The sequence below is a fragment of the Bombina bombina genome, chromosome 10 (genome assembly GCF_027579735.1).
Source record: "Bombina bombina isolate aBomBom1 chromosome 10, aBomBom1.pri, whole genome shotgun sequence".
Classification (NCBI taxonomy): Eukaryota; Metazoa; Chordata; class Amphibia; order Anura; family Bombinatoridae; genus Bombina; species Bombina bombina.
This window is the reverse complement of record NC_069508.1, coordinates 141,231,354-141,252,276: the sequence shown is the minus strand read 5'-3', so window position 1 is coordinate 141,252,276 and position 20,923 is coordinate 141,231,354. Positions and strand designations below refer to the sequence as shown.

The 20,923-nt window shown below is 35.6% G+C and overlaps 1 protein-coding gene and 1 long non-coding RNA gene across 3 annotated transcripts in view; one reads left to right on the top strand and one right to left on the bottom strand.

Moving 5' to 3' along the window:
- NEGR1 (neuronal growth regulator 1) overlaps nucleotides 1-20,923 on the bottom strand; it is a 979,779-nt gene that overhangs the window by 676,197 nt on the left and 282,659 nt on the right. For both annotated transcript variants that reach the window (XM_053693351.1, XM_053693352.1), the window contains exon 2: nucleotides 119-351. In XM_053693351.1, the coding sequence (XP_053549326.1) occupies nucleotides 119-351 (233 nt within the window). The remainder of the gene's footprint in view (nucleotides 1-118; nucleotides 352-20,923) is intronic.
- Nucleotides 1-20,923, top strand: part of LOC128640906 (uncharacterized) — a 207,701-nt gene that overhangs the window by 140,915 nt on the left and 45,863 nt on the right. The window lies entirely within an intron of this gene.

The window sequence follows — 20,923 nt, the reverse complement described above, 5'->3', positions numbered from 1 at the left end:
CCCTTCTACTCTTAGCTAGTGTTTTAAGATTTCTAGATTAAGATTTCCAAATTGTAGCAATTTTACATAAAATACTACAAGTTTATTTACTTTAGATAATGTAGAATTTAACACTTACCCTGAACAGTGAGATGGACTTGCATTGTTCTTGGACTGTGTTCAGTTTGTACGGAGCATGTATATAGCCCATCATCAGAAACATCCACCTTTTGTATTTGCAGGCTATATTCCTTTTTGTTTGCTGTTGCAATGGACACTCTAGGGTCAACGGACCACTTGTCACTTCCAGCAAAAATAATACTTGATCGATTAAGCCAAGCTCCTTTTGAGGCACCATCTTCCAAGAAGCATCTGAAAAAATGAATGAGTAAAATAAAGTACACTGTACACATATACAGACACTCATCTCAGAGATATTTTACAACAAAAGCAAGCAAAATAAATACTTGGATTTATGTCAAAATTTTATATTCCTTAAAGGGACACTGAACCCAATTTTTTTCTTTCGTGATTCAGATAGAGCATGCAATTGTAAGCAACTTTCTAATTTACTCCTATTATCAAATTTTCTTCATTCTCTTGGTATCTTTATTTGAAATGCAAGAATGTAAGTTTAGATGCCGGCCCATTTTTGGTGAACAATCTGGGTTGTTCTTGCTGATTGGTGGATAAATTCATCCACCAATAAAAAAAGTGCTGTCCAGAGTACTAAACCAAAAAAAAAACTTAGATGCCTTCTTTTTCAAATAAAGATAGCAAGAGAATGAAGAAAAATTGATAATAGGAGTAAATTAGAAAGTTAAAATTGCATGCTATCTGAATTATGAAAGAAAACAATTTGGGTTCAGTGTCCCTTTAATTAAACATTTAATGCAGAGATTAAATGTTGAGTTTATTACCTCTGTAATATACAGACCAACTAAAAATGTCCATTCTATTTTATTTTAATTAGTTGTATAGCAAAAAAAATATTTAGTTAGATACTGCAAAATCTAGCAAATTAGAAAATGTTAATAGAAATTCAACATGTAAAGGTGTCATTGTTTTTTTTTTCTTTTTCCTGAATGTAGTAATACATAGTTTTAATTAGATGACCTTAATCACAATTAATTAGCAAACAAACTTTTTTTTTCTTTCTAAATTTTGCTATGGAGGTCTTATACGTAGACTTTCAACTGACAATTATACTATGATTTATTAATGAATACACTAAACTATATTTGCACAGATTTTTGTGTGTAGCACTTTCACAAGAAGAAATACTGCTCCGAAAAAAGCCAAATGCCACGGGTGGCAGATAATGACTATCAGAAATTATACCATTCACTTTATGCTTTCTGACTTTTATATATTTGTTTTTAATTATTTTTTTTTTTGGAATAAAACCGTTTTAGAAAATATTTAACATTATAAGGGAAAGTCATTTTAAGAAAAAGAAAAAAGTTTTAGTGAAATCTAGAAGTATACAGTGCTGCAGATTAACAACTTCAAAGAAATATATTCAGAATATGTTCTGTTTGCATCAGCATATTATGATATTCATATTTCCAAAAGCACTTAATATTTGTCACTGTACAGAAACCTCAAAAACAGATTAAGGGGCCTATTAATTAAGATGTGAGCGGACATGATTCGATATAGCGGATCATGTCCGCTGCACATTGATAAATGCCGACATAAGCTGTCGGCATTTATCATTGCACAAGCAGTTCTTGTGAACTGCTTGTGCAATGCTGCCCCCTGCAGATTCGCAGCCAATCGGCCACTAGCAGGGGGTGTCAATCAGCCCGATCATATGGGATTGGGCAGATTGATGTCCACGGCCTCCGAGCAGGCGGACAAGTTATGGAGCATTGGTCTTTAGAAGCTCGCAAAGAAACAGGGGCATCAAGCTCCATTCGGCCCCTAAAGCTTTTCCATTTATAATAGAGTTTGTTTGTTTGTAATTTCTCTTAGAAAAAAAAACGTCATTGTTTAATTTTAACAACTTTTTGAGCAAATGATTTCTGTGCCCTAAAAAAATACACTTGTTACAACTAGTTGAAAAGAGACCATTTTAAAAGCAAAACACATGAATGTGAACGACTGCAAATAAAATATGTATTTTTAATCTTGCCCACACAGAGCTATAGATGAATAAACTATTAACAAAAGTTACAAAAGATGAAAGGCAAAAATGTAGGATGGCTATTTACTGTGCAATGTACAGAGCACAACATGATGTGAAAAGATCAATTATAAGCTTTTCTGCTTCAACTGGTTTTATATAAAAATACACATTTTGGTAATTAATGATGTTTGAGCTACCTGTAAATGTAATATCCCGATGTGGGGAACACTCAGACTTTGGTTAAATAGGATGCAAAATATAAATAAAACTAGTTAAAAGTAAATACACACAGAACAATATATAAAGAATGACTAACCTAATAATTTTATTGACTTCACATGTGTTTATGTATGCTGAAAATAAACAGCATTGTCTAAGAAGGTTCCATTCATCCTTGGGAGAACAAAGTAACATCATGGGGTAAAATGTATTAAGCCGCATTCACAGATTTTGAGGCTTTGCTGAGAAGGCTCTTATGAGCAAGCCTGCACCCACAAATTTAAAGGGACACTGAACCCAATTTTTTTCTTTTGTTATTCCGATAGAGCATGCAATTTTATGCAGCTTTCTAATTTACTCCTATTATCATATTTTCTTCATTCTCTTGGTATCTTTATTTGAAATGCAGGAATGTAAGTTTAAATGCCGGACCACTTTTGGTGAACAACCTAGGTTGTCCTTGCTGATTGGTGGATAAATTCCTCCACCAATAAAAAAGTGCTATCCAGAGTCTGAACCACAAAAAAAGCTCAGATGCCTTCTTTTTCAAACAAAGATAGCAAGCGAACGAAGAAAAATTGATAATAGGAGTAAATTAGAAAGTTTTTAAAATTGCATGCTCTATCTGAATCATGAAAGAAAAAATTTGGGTTCAGTGTCCCTTTAAGCACAAACATCTTCTTTTGCTTCTCTACCATCTCAGAAGTGACAAGACCAATCATTACACCCGCTCTTTCAGGGTGATTGACATGTCCTGTTTGTGCAAGAGCAGGGGAAAGCATTGCACAAGAAATCTCTTGTGTAGTGTTAAATTTCACCATGTGATACAGTATTGTGAGTGGCAATTGCCAACCTGGACATCTGCAATCATGATATATTTTGCCCCATGATAAGATAGAGTTAGAATCTAGTGGATATTTTTTTTTTTTTGCCAAGAGAAAAAAGACAATGCCCAAGGCAAATGTTAAAGGGATATTAAACTTAAAATGTAACACCCCCTCACAATAAAATTTATGAACTACTTAGCTATATCATGATTCAAAATACATAAGAAAATATTGAGTTATGCTTGTTATGTGGATTTGTGTGTTTCTATCTACTTGATTAGTGTATTCAGTCTTTAGAGCAGTGGTCTCAAAGTTCAGGCCCTGGGGCCATTTGCGGCCCTCAAGATAATTTCATATGGCCTTCCCTCGTTTAATAGGTAAACCATTAATTTGGGCTGTCAATTCTTTTTTAGTATTCTAAGAGGTGTAATACGTTGATGTTCTATATAGGCACTCACAAGATAAATATAAATACAAGCATCCAGTGTAGATTCCCACCATGCACTGCTTGGATAAATGTCACTTTTAACATTGTTATACAGTTCCAGAACAATTACTTCACTTGTCATTCACACGATAAATATAGACAACTGTGTATGTCTATTGTGGGCTACAACTCCCACCATGCACTACTACTTGGGTAAATGTCACTTCCAGTTCCTAGTATATCTAGCACTTACTCAGTTCAAGCAGCCCCCATGGGTGAAGAACACATGGCCATTGGCCCCCAAATACATTGAGTTTGATACTCCTGCTTTAGAGAATAGAATGTACAGATGTATACCCATTCATACAGATATACAATAGGTAGTTTATTGTCATATTTATGTCAATCACCCACCAATAAGTGAATTGTGAGACAAAATCTTTGATTCAAGAATGGAGCTTCCAATTATTCATAAATTGAATATGCTGTCTGGTTATTCATCTTCAGAATCCAGAAAGAATCAACTCTTTAGGCACCACATGTGCAAATAAAAATCTGTGCATGCAGATGACAAAGAATCAAAATAACACAAAAATTCTGTTTTCTAAAATATTCATATTAAAGGACCTGAGTAGTTATTGAACTTAGTAGGTAAAACTACATATTCATGATTGACTCTTGAAAATATCCTGGGATCCTTTTAGTTAATTAGGAAAGTCTCACATCAGGTAGGGGCATGATTAGGTTAGCAAACATGTGTAAGACAAGGTGCAAAACAAGCTAAAACAAAAAAATCTGAAGTTCGTTTGAATGGGATGATCATCTGTATATGTGAGAAGTAAGCTTTCTATGTAAATGATACAAAACCATAGCTCTCAATATTCCTAAGAGACTAGGTGATGATCAGGATGGTGGTGTCAGAGAGCTGGAGTGATAAGGTTGTCTTTACAACCTAGGACTTTTCTGAGGTTCTGAACTTCTGAGTAGCTGCACAAGAGACATTGGGCAGAGCTTCTAAACCATGACAACCCCGCAAAATGTGAGACAGTAGGAAAGAAAATATCATCCATTCTCTCAAGACGTCAGCCACTAGAAAATCCCTATAAATTAGATTATTGTTTTTTTTTACAACAATCCATTCAATCATAATTTACATTTTCACCATAATCAAGGTAAGGAGAAGACTGAATCAAAAACCTCCTTTAAAAGATAAGAAGATTTCTGTGACGATAAACAGTTTTTAAAATTACAACAAAAAAATTACAAAAATTGAAAAGCAGTTACGTGAACTGCAAATTAGAAAATATCTAAACCTTAACAGGGTCTTCTTTTCAATTGATTTAACTATTTAATTATTATCACTTGTTTTCAAATTAAAGACATTTTTTTCTATTCTAAAGAACAGGTTGTTAACCAACACATATATAATGTAACAATATAGATTTTAAAAAGCTTCACAAAAAATTCAACAAGTTACATTGCTTAAAACTGTATGAAACTAATAACAAAGCAAGAAGAAGCCAAGTGTATAGAAAAGAAAAAAAAATCTAATTTGAGATCAGCTTCAGCATTTTTGGAATCAAATAGCAAAAGCCTTAAAGGTCATTCTTAATTGAAAGTCTTTCCAACATGTATTGAGTACAAAAAATGCATGTCCCAGTAAAAAAAAGTAATGAAAGCAGTAAAAATATCTAGCACGCTTCTAGTGTGGGCTATAATGCTTGTTCTTAAAAATGTTGTAAAATATTGAAAATCAACAAAAGATAGCCTAACCTTATCTTGGTTTATTTCAAAATGATTTTGACCACTGAGTTCACTAGATTTCAGTATAGTTTCAGAAGGCCTAAAGATGTAAAGACATTGTGTATTTTGCCATCTATTACACGCACAAAGAAAGGAGGTATCCTCTCTTTTTTTTTAAGGTACAATTGATTTTTTTTTCTTTTGTAAGATTTTTTGTCAGTTGGAAGGTAAAAGTCACATAATTGATTGGCAGAATTCTACCATTTCCTTTTGTCTGTAGAATGGTAGCGGTCATAAAATTGAGTGGCAGCTGCACGCTATTACTGAAAGAAAGTCACCAAGTATTGTATGAAAAAATATTAATGTTTAACAATGTGGCCATCTTTCAGTTAGAGCCTAACTTTATCTGTTCCAGGCATATAGTGGAAGGTTTTCTTTAACAAGAATCAGAGAATAGATAGTTCTTAAAGCATTCTTTGCTTTGTGTAAGTACCATCTTATGGATCTGGCTAAACAAATGTTAAACGCTGTATTTACCCCATGTAGTTTTTATTCACTGAATAAATTTTTTGTTAGAAATGAGAGATTTAACTGAAACACAGCCACTATAACCAATATTTTTATCACTATACTGTCATAACAGTAAGCAACATCCATGATGGAAGTCTGACATATGTAAAGTTTATGGAATTATTCTTAAAAAAGTGTGTGTGGTATGTAGTTGTGTGTGTGTTTAGGAGTAGGGTTTTGTGTCTGTATGTGTGTGTGTGTGCATATGTTTGTGTGTGGGATATGTAGGTGTTTTGCTTCTGTTTAGGTATGTGTTTTGTGTGTGTGTGTTTAGGTGTAGAGGTTTTGTTGGTGTGTGTATGTGTGAGTGTGCATATGTGCATGTGGGGTGTGTAGATCATTATGTGTTTAGGAGTAGGGTTTGTGTGTGTGTGTGTGTGTGTGTGTGTGTGTGTATGTGTGTGTGTGTGTGTGTGTGTGTGTGTGCATATGTGTGTGTGGGGTGAGTAGGTGTTTTGATTCTGTTTAGGTATGTGTTTGTGTGTGTGTTTAGGTGTAGGGGTTTTGTGTTTGTGTGTGTGCATATGTGTGTGTGTGGGGTGTGTAAGTGTTTTGTTTGTGTTTAGTTATGTGTGTAGGTATGTGTGTGTGTGTAGCTGTGTGTGTGTAAAGATGTGTATGTGTTTGTAGTTGTGTGTGCATATGTGTGTGTAGCCGTGTGCGTATAGGTATAAGTGTAAGTGTGTGTGAAGATGTGTATGGGTATATAGGTGTTGCTCTGTGTGTTTGTGTGTGTGTAGCTGTGTGTGCATAGGTATAAATATAAGTGTAAGTGTGTTTGAAGATGTGTATGGGTATATATGTGTTGCTCTGTGTGTTTGTGAGTGTGTGTGTAGCTGTGTGTGTGTGTGAAGAAGTGTATGTGTTTGTATGTGTTGTTCTGTGTGGTTGAAACATAAATTCTCCTAGGAAACAAAGAAATATGCTAAATCCTAAATGTATTTAACACTTTACAATAAAAGCCATAATTTTGCTTCTAACATATAATTGTTTCAAACAAAGCAAGAGCGTAAAAGATATAAAGTCATGCCTTTAATTGCACCAACTTTACCATTTTACTGGAAAATGTACTGTATCACTCCTGAAAGAGAAAGTGCTGAGATGTGACTGAGCAAAATAAATGGGTATATTGACTTAATATGTTAGTTGGTAAGATAGGGAACTTTGTCTTTTATAATCTGACAATTAAAAAAAGGGTTTTCTGCAGTGAGATTCTGTATTTCACTTTAATTAGTACCATGGGGAGAGGAGAATGAAAAGATAACTTCTATCATACAGTAGTTCTGTTCTTTATATCTCACAAACTTCTTAAATTATAAATGGTGGGTTAGAATTTACTGCACAATAGAAATATGACGGAAATGGCAGATCTGTTCCCTTTATATAATCTCAAATAAAATAACAAAAAAGGAGTTTGGAAAGATGGTTGCTTTTTTAATCACTAGAAGGAATGCAATTTATTCCTCATATTAACAATGCAGATATATCATTTTTATTACACCATTAATTATCTTTAAACTGTGAATTAAAGGGACACAATACCCAAATGTTGAAGCACTTAAAAGTGATGCAGCATATCTTGTAAAAGCATACTAGAGAATATCACCTAAACATGTCTATGTAAAAAAGGTAGATATTTTACCTCACAATTTTCTCAGTAGCCACATCCCATATTAAAGTGAATTTAAACAGCCAATCAGAATGCTTATCCCAAGACTTGCAAGGGAGAGTGTGCCTAATATGTGCAGCACAGTTACTTTATTTACCTCCTCAGTTTAAGGAAGTTTACTATGAAAGTGTAACATCAGCACTGATTAAGCTGATAGGCTGTTTTTTTTTTTCAACATGCAGCTGGCAGTAGCTGAAGGGTAACTGTTCACAGAACACTTACTATTGTAAGCTAAAGAAATGTTGAGGTAAAATATCTTCCTTTTTTACATAGAGATGTTCAGGAGATATTTTCTTGTCAGCTTTTTACTGCTCACCCTGTATAACTTTCAAGCAATTTAGCATATCTGTATTATGTCCCTTTAAGAGTTACAAGACTCCTGATGTGACCATTTATTTACCTCTTCTACCATGTATTTCAACATCACACACTTAGTATAGAAGTAAGTAAATATGAGTCTATTTTTATAGCATAGAACATCCTAAAAATGCTAAATCTATGATTTTTTTTGCACTTTTTATGTACGATAGGAAGCAGCATCTGCCCTCTCCTGGATTTACTCTTATCTCTCTAACAGATCCTTCTCTGTCTCCTTTGTTGGTGACTCCTCCTCTTTATTGCCTCTGTCTGTTGGAGTACCCCAAGGCTCTGTTCTGGGTCCTCTACTCTTCTCTATTTACACTTCTTCATTAGGTAAACTTATCCACAGCTATGGCTTCAACTATCACCTCTATGCTGATGATACCCAGATCTACCTATCCAACCCTGCACTCTCGCCTTCTGTCAATTCTCACATCAGCGACTGCTTATCTGACATTTCCTCCTGAATGGCCTCTCACCACCTAAAAATAAACACGTCCAAGACCAAACTACTTCTAATCCCCCCTCTAACTCTACTCCAGTTTCTAACTTTTCTATCACTGTTGTTGGCACTATCTCCCCATCACCCCAAGTCCGCTGCCTTGGAGTCACACTTGACTCAAATCTGTCCTTCATTCCCCACAACCAATTGCTCTCTTCATCCTGCCACAACCACCTATGCAATATCTCCAAAATTTGTCCATTTCTGAGTGCTGAAACTACTAAACAGCTAATCCACTCCCTGATAATTTCCCGACTTGACTACTGTAATAACCTACTAACTGGCCTCCCTCTCTTCAACCTCTCCCCCCTTCAATCCATCCTAAATGCCTCTGCCAGGCTAATCCACCTCTCCCAACGCTCTGTATCTGCTGCACCTGTCTGTGAGTCCCTTCACTGGCTCCCCATTCACAGCAGAATTAAATTCAAAATTATCACCCTGACCTACAAAGCCCTCACCAATGCTGCCCCCTACCTATCCTCACTCATCAACAAATATACTCAAGCCCACCCCCTAAGATCCAACAATGAGCTGCTCATTGCGTCCTCTACCATCACCTCCTCTCATGTTAGACAACAAGACTTCTCTCGTGTGACCCCAACCTTCTGGAACACACTTCCTCAAGCTGTCAGACTTTCTCCTGATCTGTCCTCCTTTAAACGCTCCCTTAAGACCTTTTTGTTCAGGGAAGCTTATCACCCAACTCAGTAGCAAACAAATTTCACTTACCTAACAGTTGCCCTCATCTTACTCCACGCTAACATCATTCTCACTTTTGCAGTCCCCACCTCCTATTTCCTATCCTCCTTCCTATCTAGATTGTAAGTTCCCACTGTAACAGGGCCCTCAATTCCCCCTATACTTGTCTGTAAAACTTTGTCTTATATTGTATTGTTTCACCGTTGTACTTTTATCTTTGCACCCATGGATAGCGCTGTGGAATCTGTTGGCGCTTTAGAAATAAAGAATAATAATAATAACTGATACGTATTCCAGTTACGGTAGCTAAACCTCACATTTATGTTATGGAGACAGGGATGATTAGTGAGTATACTCCATAAACTAGTTTTCCTGTCAATCAAGGTAATGAAAATAGTCAGTTAATAATTACACTCTGAGATTATCACCTGTTGGAGCTTTAGAGGTGCCAATCTAGAGTTAAAAATGCTACACTGTTCTTTAAATATAAATTACCTTTTGTTTTGCAGTGTCTTGCAACTTTATGCTAGGGTTGTACAGTCTTAGTAGGTTCGTCTCTAGGGTTGCCACCTTTAGTTAAGGCCAAAAACAAACACTCTTGTGCTGTATTTTTTATATATTTATATGAATAATTTTTATTAGATAGTTTATATGTGATTGTTTTAATTTATTTATGTTGTGGTTGGGGAAACTTTTAATTTAGCCCTAATCCTTTCCACAAGGACTTCAGTCACACAAACGCGACAAGCACAAATTTAGTTTGCGCTTGTGTGGTCACGTTTATTTTCAACTTGTAATATGAGCTCAAGTTAGTATGTGGGCGTTATTTTAATATTGAACACTAACACTAGAGCACCACTTGTAATCAAGCCCATGGACTTTAATGCCCCATTAATTACAGTTCACTCTCAATTCAGAAAAGAATGTTGTCCTGATAGAATTATGACTTTCTAGTTGAAAAGCAAGCTGATCCTTTATTCAATCATACCATTGCTCAAATATATACAGGCATCAGACTGTCATCAGATGAAAAATATAAATCATAGATGGAAATTTCGAGGCAATAGATGATGTATATTAAAATGTATTTGTAATCTCACAGTGTTGGTTGTCATTCTTCCATTAGACTGGAAAAGCAAGGACAATTGATTGACGTTATTGACTTATCTGTATACCATTAAACAAGCTTCAGTGAGCAAACCTCGTTGATCTTACAATATCTTGGGAAAAAACAAATTAGACATGTCAATTAATTGTAAAGGCGTCTGCAAATATTCTAAACATATCCGCAATACAGCTCTACTGGAAATTAAGCTAAGCCTTTGCTTCACACGTCTTGCTTATAGATTTGAATTTGTTTTACTTTTTTTTTTTCTTATCATATGTGAGCCACAAACTGAACAATGCACAAGTGCATTGGTTCTTCACCAAGGGACACAAGCTGTATAAATAATTACATTTGTCTTATTGGTGGATTTGGAAGCCGAAAATACCTTCTGGCAAACCATATGCTTCTTAGGAAGAAGATGTATTTAATTATGCAACCACAGACAATTGGCTTGCTTGCTATATTCTACTAATTCTACTAATAAATAAATGAATTAATAAAACTACTGACAACGTTACCAAATAGGTTTTTGGTGAAATTAGATGCTTGCATGCATATATATATATATATAAACACAAGTAGAATGAGGCCACTTAGATGTACTTCTAGTAATGAAGATGTCCCACAAGTTTCCTGTGCAGGTATGTAGTTAGCCTCTTGGAGTGCTTCTCTGTCCTGGTATAAACTTTCTCCAACGTAAGGGTACTTTTTTGACTTGAACCGTTAACATACCTGCACAGGAAGCTTGTGGGACATCTTCATTACTAGAAGTACATCCCCACATACTCCAGGAGGCTGACGAAACTGGAATAGCCATCTGATTCGGATGCTAGGAGGAGATCCAACTATCTACACATACCCCCAGTGCGGCATACTTACCTCATTAGATTGGGGTAATATCTGGTAAGGGTATTGAATACCACCTATTATCTTATATCAACTGATGTATGGCAATTCACCACTGATTGACTATACCCTCAGGACTTACATGAACTGTTCAGTTTATCTTTTATTTTCATTTTTATCTATATTCTCTGCCATAGTGGATATACAGGCGCTGTAAAATCCTTTGTACCTATATATATATATATATATATATATATATATAATCCAAGCGAGCCTAGCACACTCCAGTAAAAACTTTATCATCCGGGGTGCATTTCAAACAATTATTAGTCACCCTCCATGGAAAGCATACTCCGGTCTTTTTTCAGTATAATGAATACTTTAATATATTAATATTTTCAGGGTTGCCCCATCCTCAGATACATGAGCAACCCCCGAAAATGTTAATATATGTGATTTTTAATGTATTGAGGTATTTGACTACGAAGGGCTCCAATTTGTGTGTGTGTGTATATATATATATATATATATATATATATATATGTGTATATGTGTATATATGAATGTAAATATAATAAATATAAACATAAATACATCTGTACACACACACATATATATATATATGATAATTTTTCTCTTCATAATAAAGTTTTGATAATTTTTTATTAATAACTTCTTTTTTCTCTTTTTTGGTTCGGAGATGCGGATTAGCAGAGTGTGTGTGTGTGTGTGCGTGTATATATATATATATATATGAAACAACAAAAAGTATTGGTGCACATCCAACCACTTAAGTCCACTCTTTCATGGCATATGCTTCTGTCTGCCATATATACTTACATAGCTTCTAATAAGATTGGGATAAACATCTCGCAATAATATTGGCTTATATTTGAGCTGCAAAAACAAATATACTTCTATCTGCTAAATATACTTACATAGTTCAAATAAAATTGGGATTAACATCTCGCAATATTATTGACTTATATTTATGCTGCAAAAAAATGTTTTGCTATAAAAATGCCTTTAAATGAAATGGGATCTTAGTCATACAATATGATCATAGTAGACTGGTCCTAACTCTAACCAGTTTCCACACTGCAGCAAGTCATGTCTACACAGTGTGAAGTTTTCTAGCTTATTAAGTATATTTATCTGGAACACATCTGGGTTGGGTGGCGTGCATTAACAATATGTGTGTTAAGATTAAACAGTCCTTTTATGGTGTGCTTAACCAAAAAAAACCTTTGTTGTATCTCTTAAATAGGGAACTGACCAAATCCCTCCCCTTTGGTTAATGCACGCCACCCAGCCCAGGTGTGTTCCAGATAAATATACTTAATAAGCTAGAAAGCTTCACACTGTGTAGACATGACTGGTTAGAGTTAGGACCAGTCTACTATGGGACACCTTGTAAGTGGTGATTGGCTTAGCAGAATATGATCATATTGTGTGACTAAGATTAAAGGCATTTTTATAGCAAAAAAATGTTTTGCAGCATAAATATAAATCAATACTATTGCGAGATGTTAATCCCAATTTTATTTGAACTATGTAAGTATATTTGGCAGACAGAAGCATATACAAATATTCCATGAAAGAGTGGACTTAAGTGGCTGGATGTGCACCAATACTCTTTGTTGTTTTGTAAATGTTTTGGTCACTTTGGTAGCACTCCCACAATATGTGTGTTAAGATTAAACAGTCCTTTTGTGGTGTGCTTAACCAAAAAACCCCTTTGAGATATATATATATATATATATATATACATGTATATACACATACCTTATACCATATATCTTTGAGCCCTTAGAACTTTATATATAAATATATATATATATATATATATATATATATATATATATATATTATTTTTTTATCAGAAAATGATTATATGAATGTAACTCTACTTTTAAATGTATTTATGTTATGTTTAATGCAACTTTTTTTGTAGCTCACTACCCTTTACCAGACATCCCAACTCTCCCTGAAGTTCAGGCAGTCTCCCTGATTGTAATAGCGGCTCCCTGATGCCAGCAAATGGAATGCAATCTCCCTGAAACTTCAAGCACCATGATCCAATGTGGCCCAAAACTAGAAAAGTGTTTCTTTAAGGAATGTCTTTAGTTGCTGGGACGTTATAGAACCCTAAAGCATGTAACCAAAAAGCCCCCACTGATTTTAATAAAATTAAAACAGAAATACTACCTTATTTACTGCACGTAATTAAACTTTGTATTCTAAAATATTTAAGCATTCAACAAGCGTACGATCACTGGAAAATAGGTTTCTTGTATGTGGTTGAGCAATAAAGCTACCTTTTTTAAAATTTGACTTTAGTGGGAAGCAACTTTAATGATAAGTCTATCTTATTTAGGGTTTCAAGGTGTCCAATATATAACTGAGCTGGGGGTGGCGGCGCAGTAGCGGGCGAAGCCACCTCCCTGAAATGAGTTTTTGCAGGTTGTGATGTATGCTTTACCCGAGTTATTCAGTCATTTATCCAACCAATGCAAATTGTGATTGCGCTCAAGCAAATGTGTTTACTTTCCACTTGTAATACGAGGGCTATTTCCAATGTGTGCAAAAAGCCCCCCCTAAAAAACGATGAGCGCCACTTGTAATCTAGCCCGAAGTGTTTTAAAAGAATTTAAAACTTTCAATTTCTTGCAGCCTCTTTAGCTTATCTTATCTATTGCTGCTAGTGGTACACAGAAATAGATTAGCATCCACACTGATCACCAAACAACCACAATGTAGAATGTTAATGAAGAAAAATCAGAACCCTGCAGAAAACACATTTTTTAAGATTTTAATTACAGGAAAAGTACCACAATAAATAATAAAAATACATGGCATGAATTTGTATCATTATTAGCAATAATAGGTCATTTATAAGCATTTCCATTTTAAACAAATTTGTTTATTTTAAAATATAGACAATAGGATATTTGCATTATTTTTCTACTTCAACTTGTTTTCAATAATAAAAAAAGAAAAGAAAATTGTAACCATCAGTATACAGTGCTAATAAATAAATACATAAATACATAAATTAAACTCATTATGTTCTATGAGATTTAGCCCAAAACCTGATGTGACTACATGGTTCAGTACTTTTCATCATGAAACTTGCAACAGTAAGTTGTAAACTTAGCAAGTCCCTTTTATCGCTATCCTTGATTCTTAACAAATATGCTGTTTTACCAGATGGGAAAAGGTCATTTGAATTTTATTTGGTATTTACAACAACCTTCATTTTAATAGCACATTTCAGAGACTTTGGTCTTTTTAGTAAACAAGCACACTACTTCCATAGATGAATCATTAGGTATTAAGTACATAAATAACAAAATACTTTTTATATAAAAATACTTTTTTAATGGATGTGTTTGTGTGTTCCACCTTGAATTATAAATGAAGCTTGCTTTTATAGCATATGAGAGATATTTAAATGAAAATATTCACACAACTAACCTTGTTGTTCTGTGCTGGTGATGTTACATAGCAATTATGTTTGCAAATCCGTTGTGAACACAAAAACAAAAAAATGAAAACATAAGACCACATTTTAATGCTAAAAATATCCCTATTTCTTTACATACTTTGATTAATGTCCAAGCCCCCATTGTTCTCATCAATTGATGGGCGTTAAAGGCTTCAGATCAGCTTTGAGGAGTCATTATTATAAAATGTTTCACTAAACTGCTTATGGTCAGGTCAAAATTAATTGCAACAGGATTGAGATATACCAGGAAAATTGGTTTTGTGACTCCCACAGTAAGTCATTGGAGTAAACATTAATTATTTCCTGTTTGTATGCACCTGTGACTATTTTTGTCATCACAATTCGGATTGTTACAATTGGGGTGTAACTAGATTTCACTAGGCCTCAGTGCCCTCAATTCATTAGTACCCTTTCTGGTTGTTTACAGTCAACAGAAACCGAGCCAGCAGCTACACTGGAAAAATAAGTTGTTTCTCTGTGACTGAGATTGATATTTCCCCCTTGGTTAGTCTATGACAGAGATTATTCACTTTCACAGCCTCCCTGTACAAATATGTACATATGGGCCTTGTTTTTCAGGGATGGGTACACACACAGAGGAACCAGACATGATGCAGCCAGGGCCTAGGCCAGATCCCAGGCCTCCCTGTAGCAATGCCACTACTACTACTGAATGCAGGGCCAGTTGGGCCCCCTAGATGTGTGGGCTTGGTCCTAGTTGAGAAAACAATAGGTGTATGAGTGAGGTTAGGTCAGTAGGGATGTGATGGGCAAACATTTAAGGGACACTAAACTCCTTAAAATTGCAATATAACATTTTTAATTAGGCATAGTACAACAGCTGGCGATTGCAAAAGGCAGGTTTAACAAGCTTATACTTGCCACATATCTGTGCCTAACTGGCTTCAGCAGAGATGATAAGAGTTGCAAAACAATGCATTACAACTGTGGTTAGCGGTGTCTTTTCAAGAAGGATTGTCTCCTCCAAATTAGCCAAGTTGTGGGTAGAGTTTGGCTATTGAAAAACAAGGTGTTAATGCATTCAAGAACGTCACACTCACCTAATATGTTCATTTAATGAACAACGGAACAAAAAGTATTATTATTACAAAGTGTTTACTGTACCTTTAAATTTGATTTTTTTTGATTCATAAAATTGTAATATGTCCTTTGTACAAAATCATTATTTGGATACTAACCTATGATTTTTGTAAAAAGTGTATTTAAAATATGTTATTAAAAATGAAAGAATAAGTATTCAACTATCATGTACATTTTAAACAACTTTCCATTTTACTTGTAGCATAAAATTAGCCTTGTTCTATTGGCATTCTTTGTTGAAAGCTAAACCGAGTTAGACTCATACGCTAATTTATAAGCCCTTAAAGGCCACATCTTATCTCAGTGCATTTTGACAGTTTTTCACAGCTAAACAATGCTAGTTCATGTTTGCCATATAAATAACATTGTGTTCACTCCCGTGGAGTCATTTTTGAGACAGAACTGATTGGGTAAATGCAAGTCTTTCAAAAGGGGGCAGTCTGCAAAGGCTTAGATACAAGGTAATTACAGAGGTAAAATGTATATTAAAACAACCATGTTGATTATGCAAAACTAGGGAATGGGTAATAAAGGGATTATCTATCTGTTTAAACAATAACAAATCTGAAGTAGACTATCCCTTTAATTTAAGCCATTTTTGCTAGACAATTATAAATTATACATGCTGCAGGTAAGAACACTAAGGCCTAGATTTGGAGTTTGGCGGTAGATGGGCTGTTAACGCTACGCAGGCTTTTTTCTGGCCGCACCATAAATTTAACTCTGGTATCGAGAGTTCAAAAAAATGCTGCGTTAGGCTCCAAAAAAGGAGCGTAGAGCATTTTTACCGCAAATGCAACTCTCGATACCAGAGTTGCTTACGGACGCGGCCAGCCTCAAAAACGTGCTCGTGCACGATTCCCCCATAGGAAACAATGGGGCTGTTTGAGCTGAAAAAAAACCTAACACCTGCAAAAAAGCAGCGTTCAGCTCCTAACGCAGCCCCATTGTTTCCTATGGGGAAACACTTCCTACGTCTGCACCTAACACTCTAACATGTACCCCGAGTCTAAACACCCCTACCCTTACACTTATTAACCCCTAATCTGCCGCCCCCGCTATCGCTGACCCCTGCATTATATTATTAACCCCTAATCTTCCGCTCCGTAAACCGCCGCAACTTACATTATCCCTATGTACCCCTAATCTGCTGCCCCTAACACCGCCGACCCCTATATTATATTTATTAACCCCTAACCTGCCCCCCACAACGTCGCCGACACCTGCCTACACTTATTAACCCCTAATCTGCCGAGCGGACCTGAGCGCTACTATAATAAAGTTATTAACCCCTAATCCGCCTCACTAACCCTATCATAAATAGTATTAACCCCTAATCTGCCCTCCCTAACATCGCCGACACCTAACTTCAATTATTAACCCCTAATCTGACGACCGGAGCTCATCGCTACTATAATAAATGGATTAACCCCTAAAGCTAAGTCTAACCCTAACACTAACACCCCCCTAACTTAAATATAATTTAAATCTAACGAAATTAATTAACTCTTATTAAATAAATTTTTCCTATTTAAAGCTAAATACTTACCTGTAAAATACATCCTAATATAGCTACAATATAAATTATAATTATATTGTAGCTATTTTAGGATTAATATTTATTTTACAGGCAACATGGTAATTATTTTAACCAGGTAAAATAGCCATTAAATAGTTAAGAACTATTTAATAGCTAAAATAGTTAAAATAATTACAAAATTACCTGTAAAATAAATCCTAACCTAAGTTATAATTAAACCTAACACTACCCTATCAATAAATTAATTAAATAAAATACCTACAATTACCTACAATTAACCTAACACTACACTATCAATAAATAAATTAAATACAATTGCTACAAATAACTACAATTACATAAACTAACTAAAGTACAAAAAATAAAAAAGAACTAAGTTACAAAAAATAAAAAAATATTTACAAACATAAGAAAAATATTACAACAATTTTAAACTAATTACACCTACTCTAAGCCCCCTAATAAAATAACAAAGACCCCCAAAATAAAAAAATGCCCTACCCTATTCTAAATTAATAGAGTTAAAAGCTCTTTTACCTTACCAGCCCTGAACAGGGCCCTTTGCGGGGCATGCCCCAAGAAAATCAGCTCTTTTGCCTGTAAAAAAAAACATACAATACCACCCCCAACATTACAAACCACCACCCACATACCCCTAATCTAACCCAAACCCCCCTTAAATAAACCTAACACTAAGCCCCTGAAGATCTTCCTACCTTGTCTTCACCATCCAGGTATCACCGATCCGTCCTGGCATCCGGTGCTGAAGAGGTCCAGAAGAGGCTCCAAAGTCTTCCTCCTATCCGGCAAGAAGAGGACATCCGGACCGGCAAACATCTTCTCCAAGCGGCATCTTCGATCTTCTTCCATCCGGTGCGGAGCGGGTCCATCTTGAATCAGCCGACGCGGATCCATCCTCTTCTTCCGGCGTCTCCCGACGAATGACGGTTCCTTTAAGGGACGTCATCCAAGATGGCGTCCCTCGAATTCCGATTGGCTGATAGGATTCTATCAGCCAATCGGAATTAAGGTAGGAATATTCTGATTGGCTGATGGAATCAGCCAATCAGAATCAAGTTCAATCCTATTGGCTGATCCAATCAGCCAATCAGATTGAGCTCGCATTCTATTGGCTGATCGGTAGGTAACTATTAAATAGTTCTTAACTATTTAATAGCTATTGTACCTGGTTAAAATAATTCCCAAGTTGCCTGTAAAATAAATATTAATCCTAAAATAGCTATAATATAATTATAATTTATATTGTAGCTATATTAGGATTTATTTTACAGGTAAGTATTTAGCATTAAATAGGAATAATTTATTTAATAAGAGTTAATTAATTTCGTTAGATTTAAATTATATTTAATTTTGGGGGGTGTTAGTGTTAGGGTTAGACTTAGCTTTAGGGGTTAATACATTTATTAGAATAGCGGCGAGATTCGGTCGTCAGATTAGGGGTTAATAATTGAAGTTAGGTGTCGGTGATGTTAGGGAGGGCAGATTAGGGGTTAATACTATTTATGATAGGGTTAGTGAGGCAGATTAGGGGTTAATAACTTTATTATAGTAGCGGTGAGGTCCGGTCGGCAGATTAGGGGTTAATAAGTGTAGGCAGGTGTCGGCGACGTTGAGGGGGGCAGATTAGGAGTTAATAAATATAATATAGGGGTCGGCGGTGTTAGGGGCAGCAGATTAGGGGTACATAAGGATAACGTAGGTGGCGGCGCTTTGCGGTCGGCAAATTAGGGGTTAAAAAAATTTAATCGAGTTGCGGCGATGTGGGGGGACCTCGGTTTAGGGGTACATAGGTAGTTTATGGGTGTTAGTGTACTTTAGAGTACAGTAGTTAAGAGCTTTAGAAACCGGCGTTAGCCCAGAAAGCTCTTAACTCCTGCTTTTTTCCTGCGGCTGGAGTTTTGTCGTTAGAGTTCTAACGCTCACTTCAGAAACGACTCTAAATACCGGCGTTAGAAAGATCCCATTGAAAAGATAGGATACGCAAATGGCGTAGGGGGATCTGCGGTATGGAAAAGTCGCGGCTGGAAAGTGAGCGTTAGACCCTTACCTACACGACTCCAAATACCGGCGGTAGCCTAAAACCAGCGTTAGGAGCCTCTAACGCTGGTTTTCACGGCTACCGCCGAACTCTAAATCTAGGCCAAAGAGTGCTGCTAGACACCTTTCTTCATATTCCTCCTTGTACACCCTGCAACATGTGTAACTCATAGATGTTCAGGAAAACATGGACACATAAACAACCTTAAAGGGACAGTCAACTCAAAATTTGTTATTGTTTTAAAAGTTAGATAATCCCTTTATTACCCATTCCACAGTTTTGCACAGAAAACAGTTATATTAATACACTTTTTACTTCTGTGATTACCTTGTATCTAAGCTTCTGCAGACGCCCCCCTAATCACATGACTTGCATTTAAGCCAATTAGTGCTGTGTTGTCAGAATCCACGGGCATCAGCACAGTGTTATCTATATGGCTCACATGAACTAGCTTCCCCTGATGTGAAAAGCTAATATAAAACATGTGATCATGGGGCTGTCTTTAGGGACTTAGAGACAAACAGAAATTTAGTTTTAAAGGTTATAAAGCAAGTTAATATAACAATGTTTGTTGTGCAAGGCTGGGGAATGGGTAGTAAAGGCATTATCTATCTTCTTAAACAATAACAATTTTTGTGTTGACTGTCCCTTTAATATAGATTAACATTTAGAAGAACACCTTATGCATTTGTTTATTTATTTGGGGAAATAACATCACAAATACAGTGATATTGTTTTATGAGGTATAGGTTTTTTATTACTGCACCTGAAAAAGATGCATTTTTATGTGATTTATCCTAGGTTTACAAAAAAATCTTCTTAATAAGAGTTAAACCTTTAGATTGCACAGTAAATTCTGCCTCACCCCCCCCCAAAAAAAAAAATACTGTGTCCAATTTGATCTGTAATTCTAGAAAAATCTCCACTATTTACTTCTTTACATTCAATAACATGATCAATACATTTTGATAAAGATTATCTATTATATATACAGACTTACATAAAATCTTAATACAGAGCAAGAACTATTTTTGCAGTGGCTATATTGCTCCATATTTGTGCTCAGTGCTTTTGCAAATATATTTTGTGAACACAAGTTACCATGCACCCCTAACTCCAAGCAACTGATATAGCTGTCAAAAAGTGGGCAATATAATTGATCTCCCAAGACAAACAAGATTACTTCGGAGACCATCCTGGAGTCATTTGATGATCATCTAACTACTTTAGAAGTCATTTGCTCATCATCAGACATCACCAGGCTTGTAAAGTCATCAGCTAAGGTAAAGATTCTTGGTCAATACTTCAGAATGATTAGCAGATTACCTTACTGATTACTTCACAAGCATGAACAGTCAGAGTCATCTCATTTAAATATTTTGGCCTTTGGGCATACTTCAGAGATTGCTTCTGATGACTAGTTTGGCGTTATCAATTACTTCAGAATGACTCCAGGAAGATCATCTTTTTTTGATGAGGGCTGTTAGTGTGCACTGCATTTATACCAGAATTCAGAATACCTGAGCTCCAAGATGGCAGTGCCCAGTATGAGGAGGCGGAGCTTCTTGTGTATGGCCTCTTTACACTATAAAACAGGAGATCTGATTTGAAAAGAGCTGCAGGAACAGAATGAAA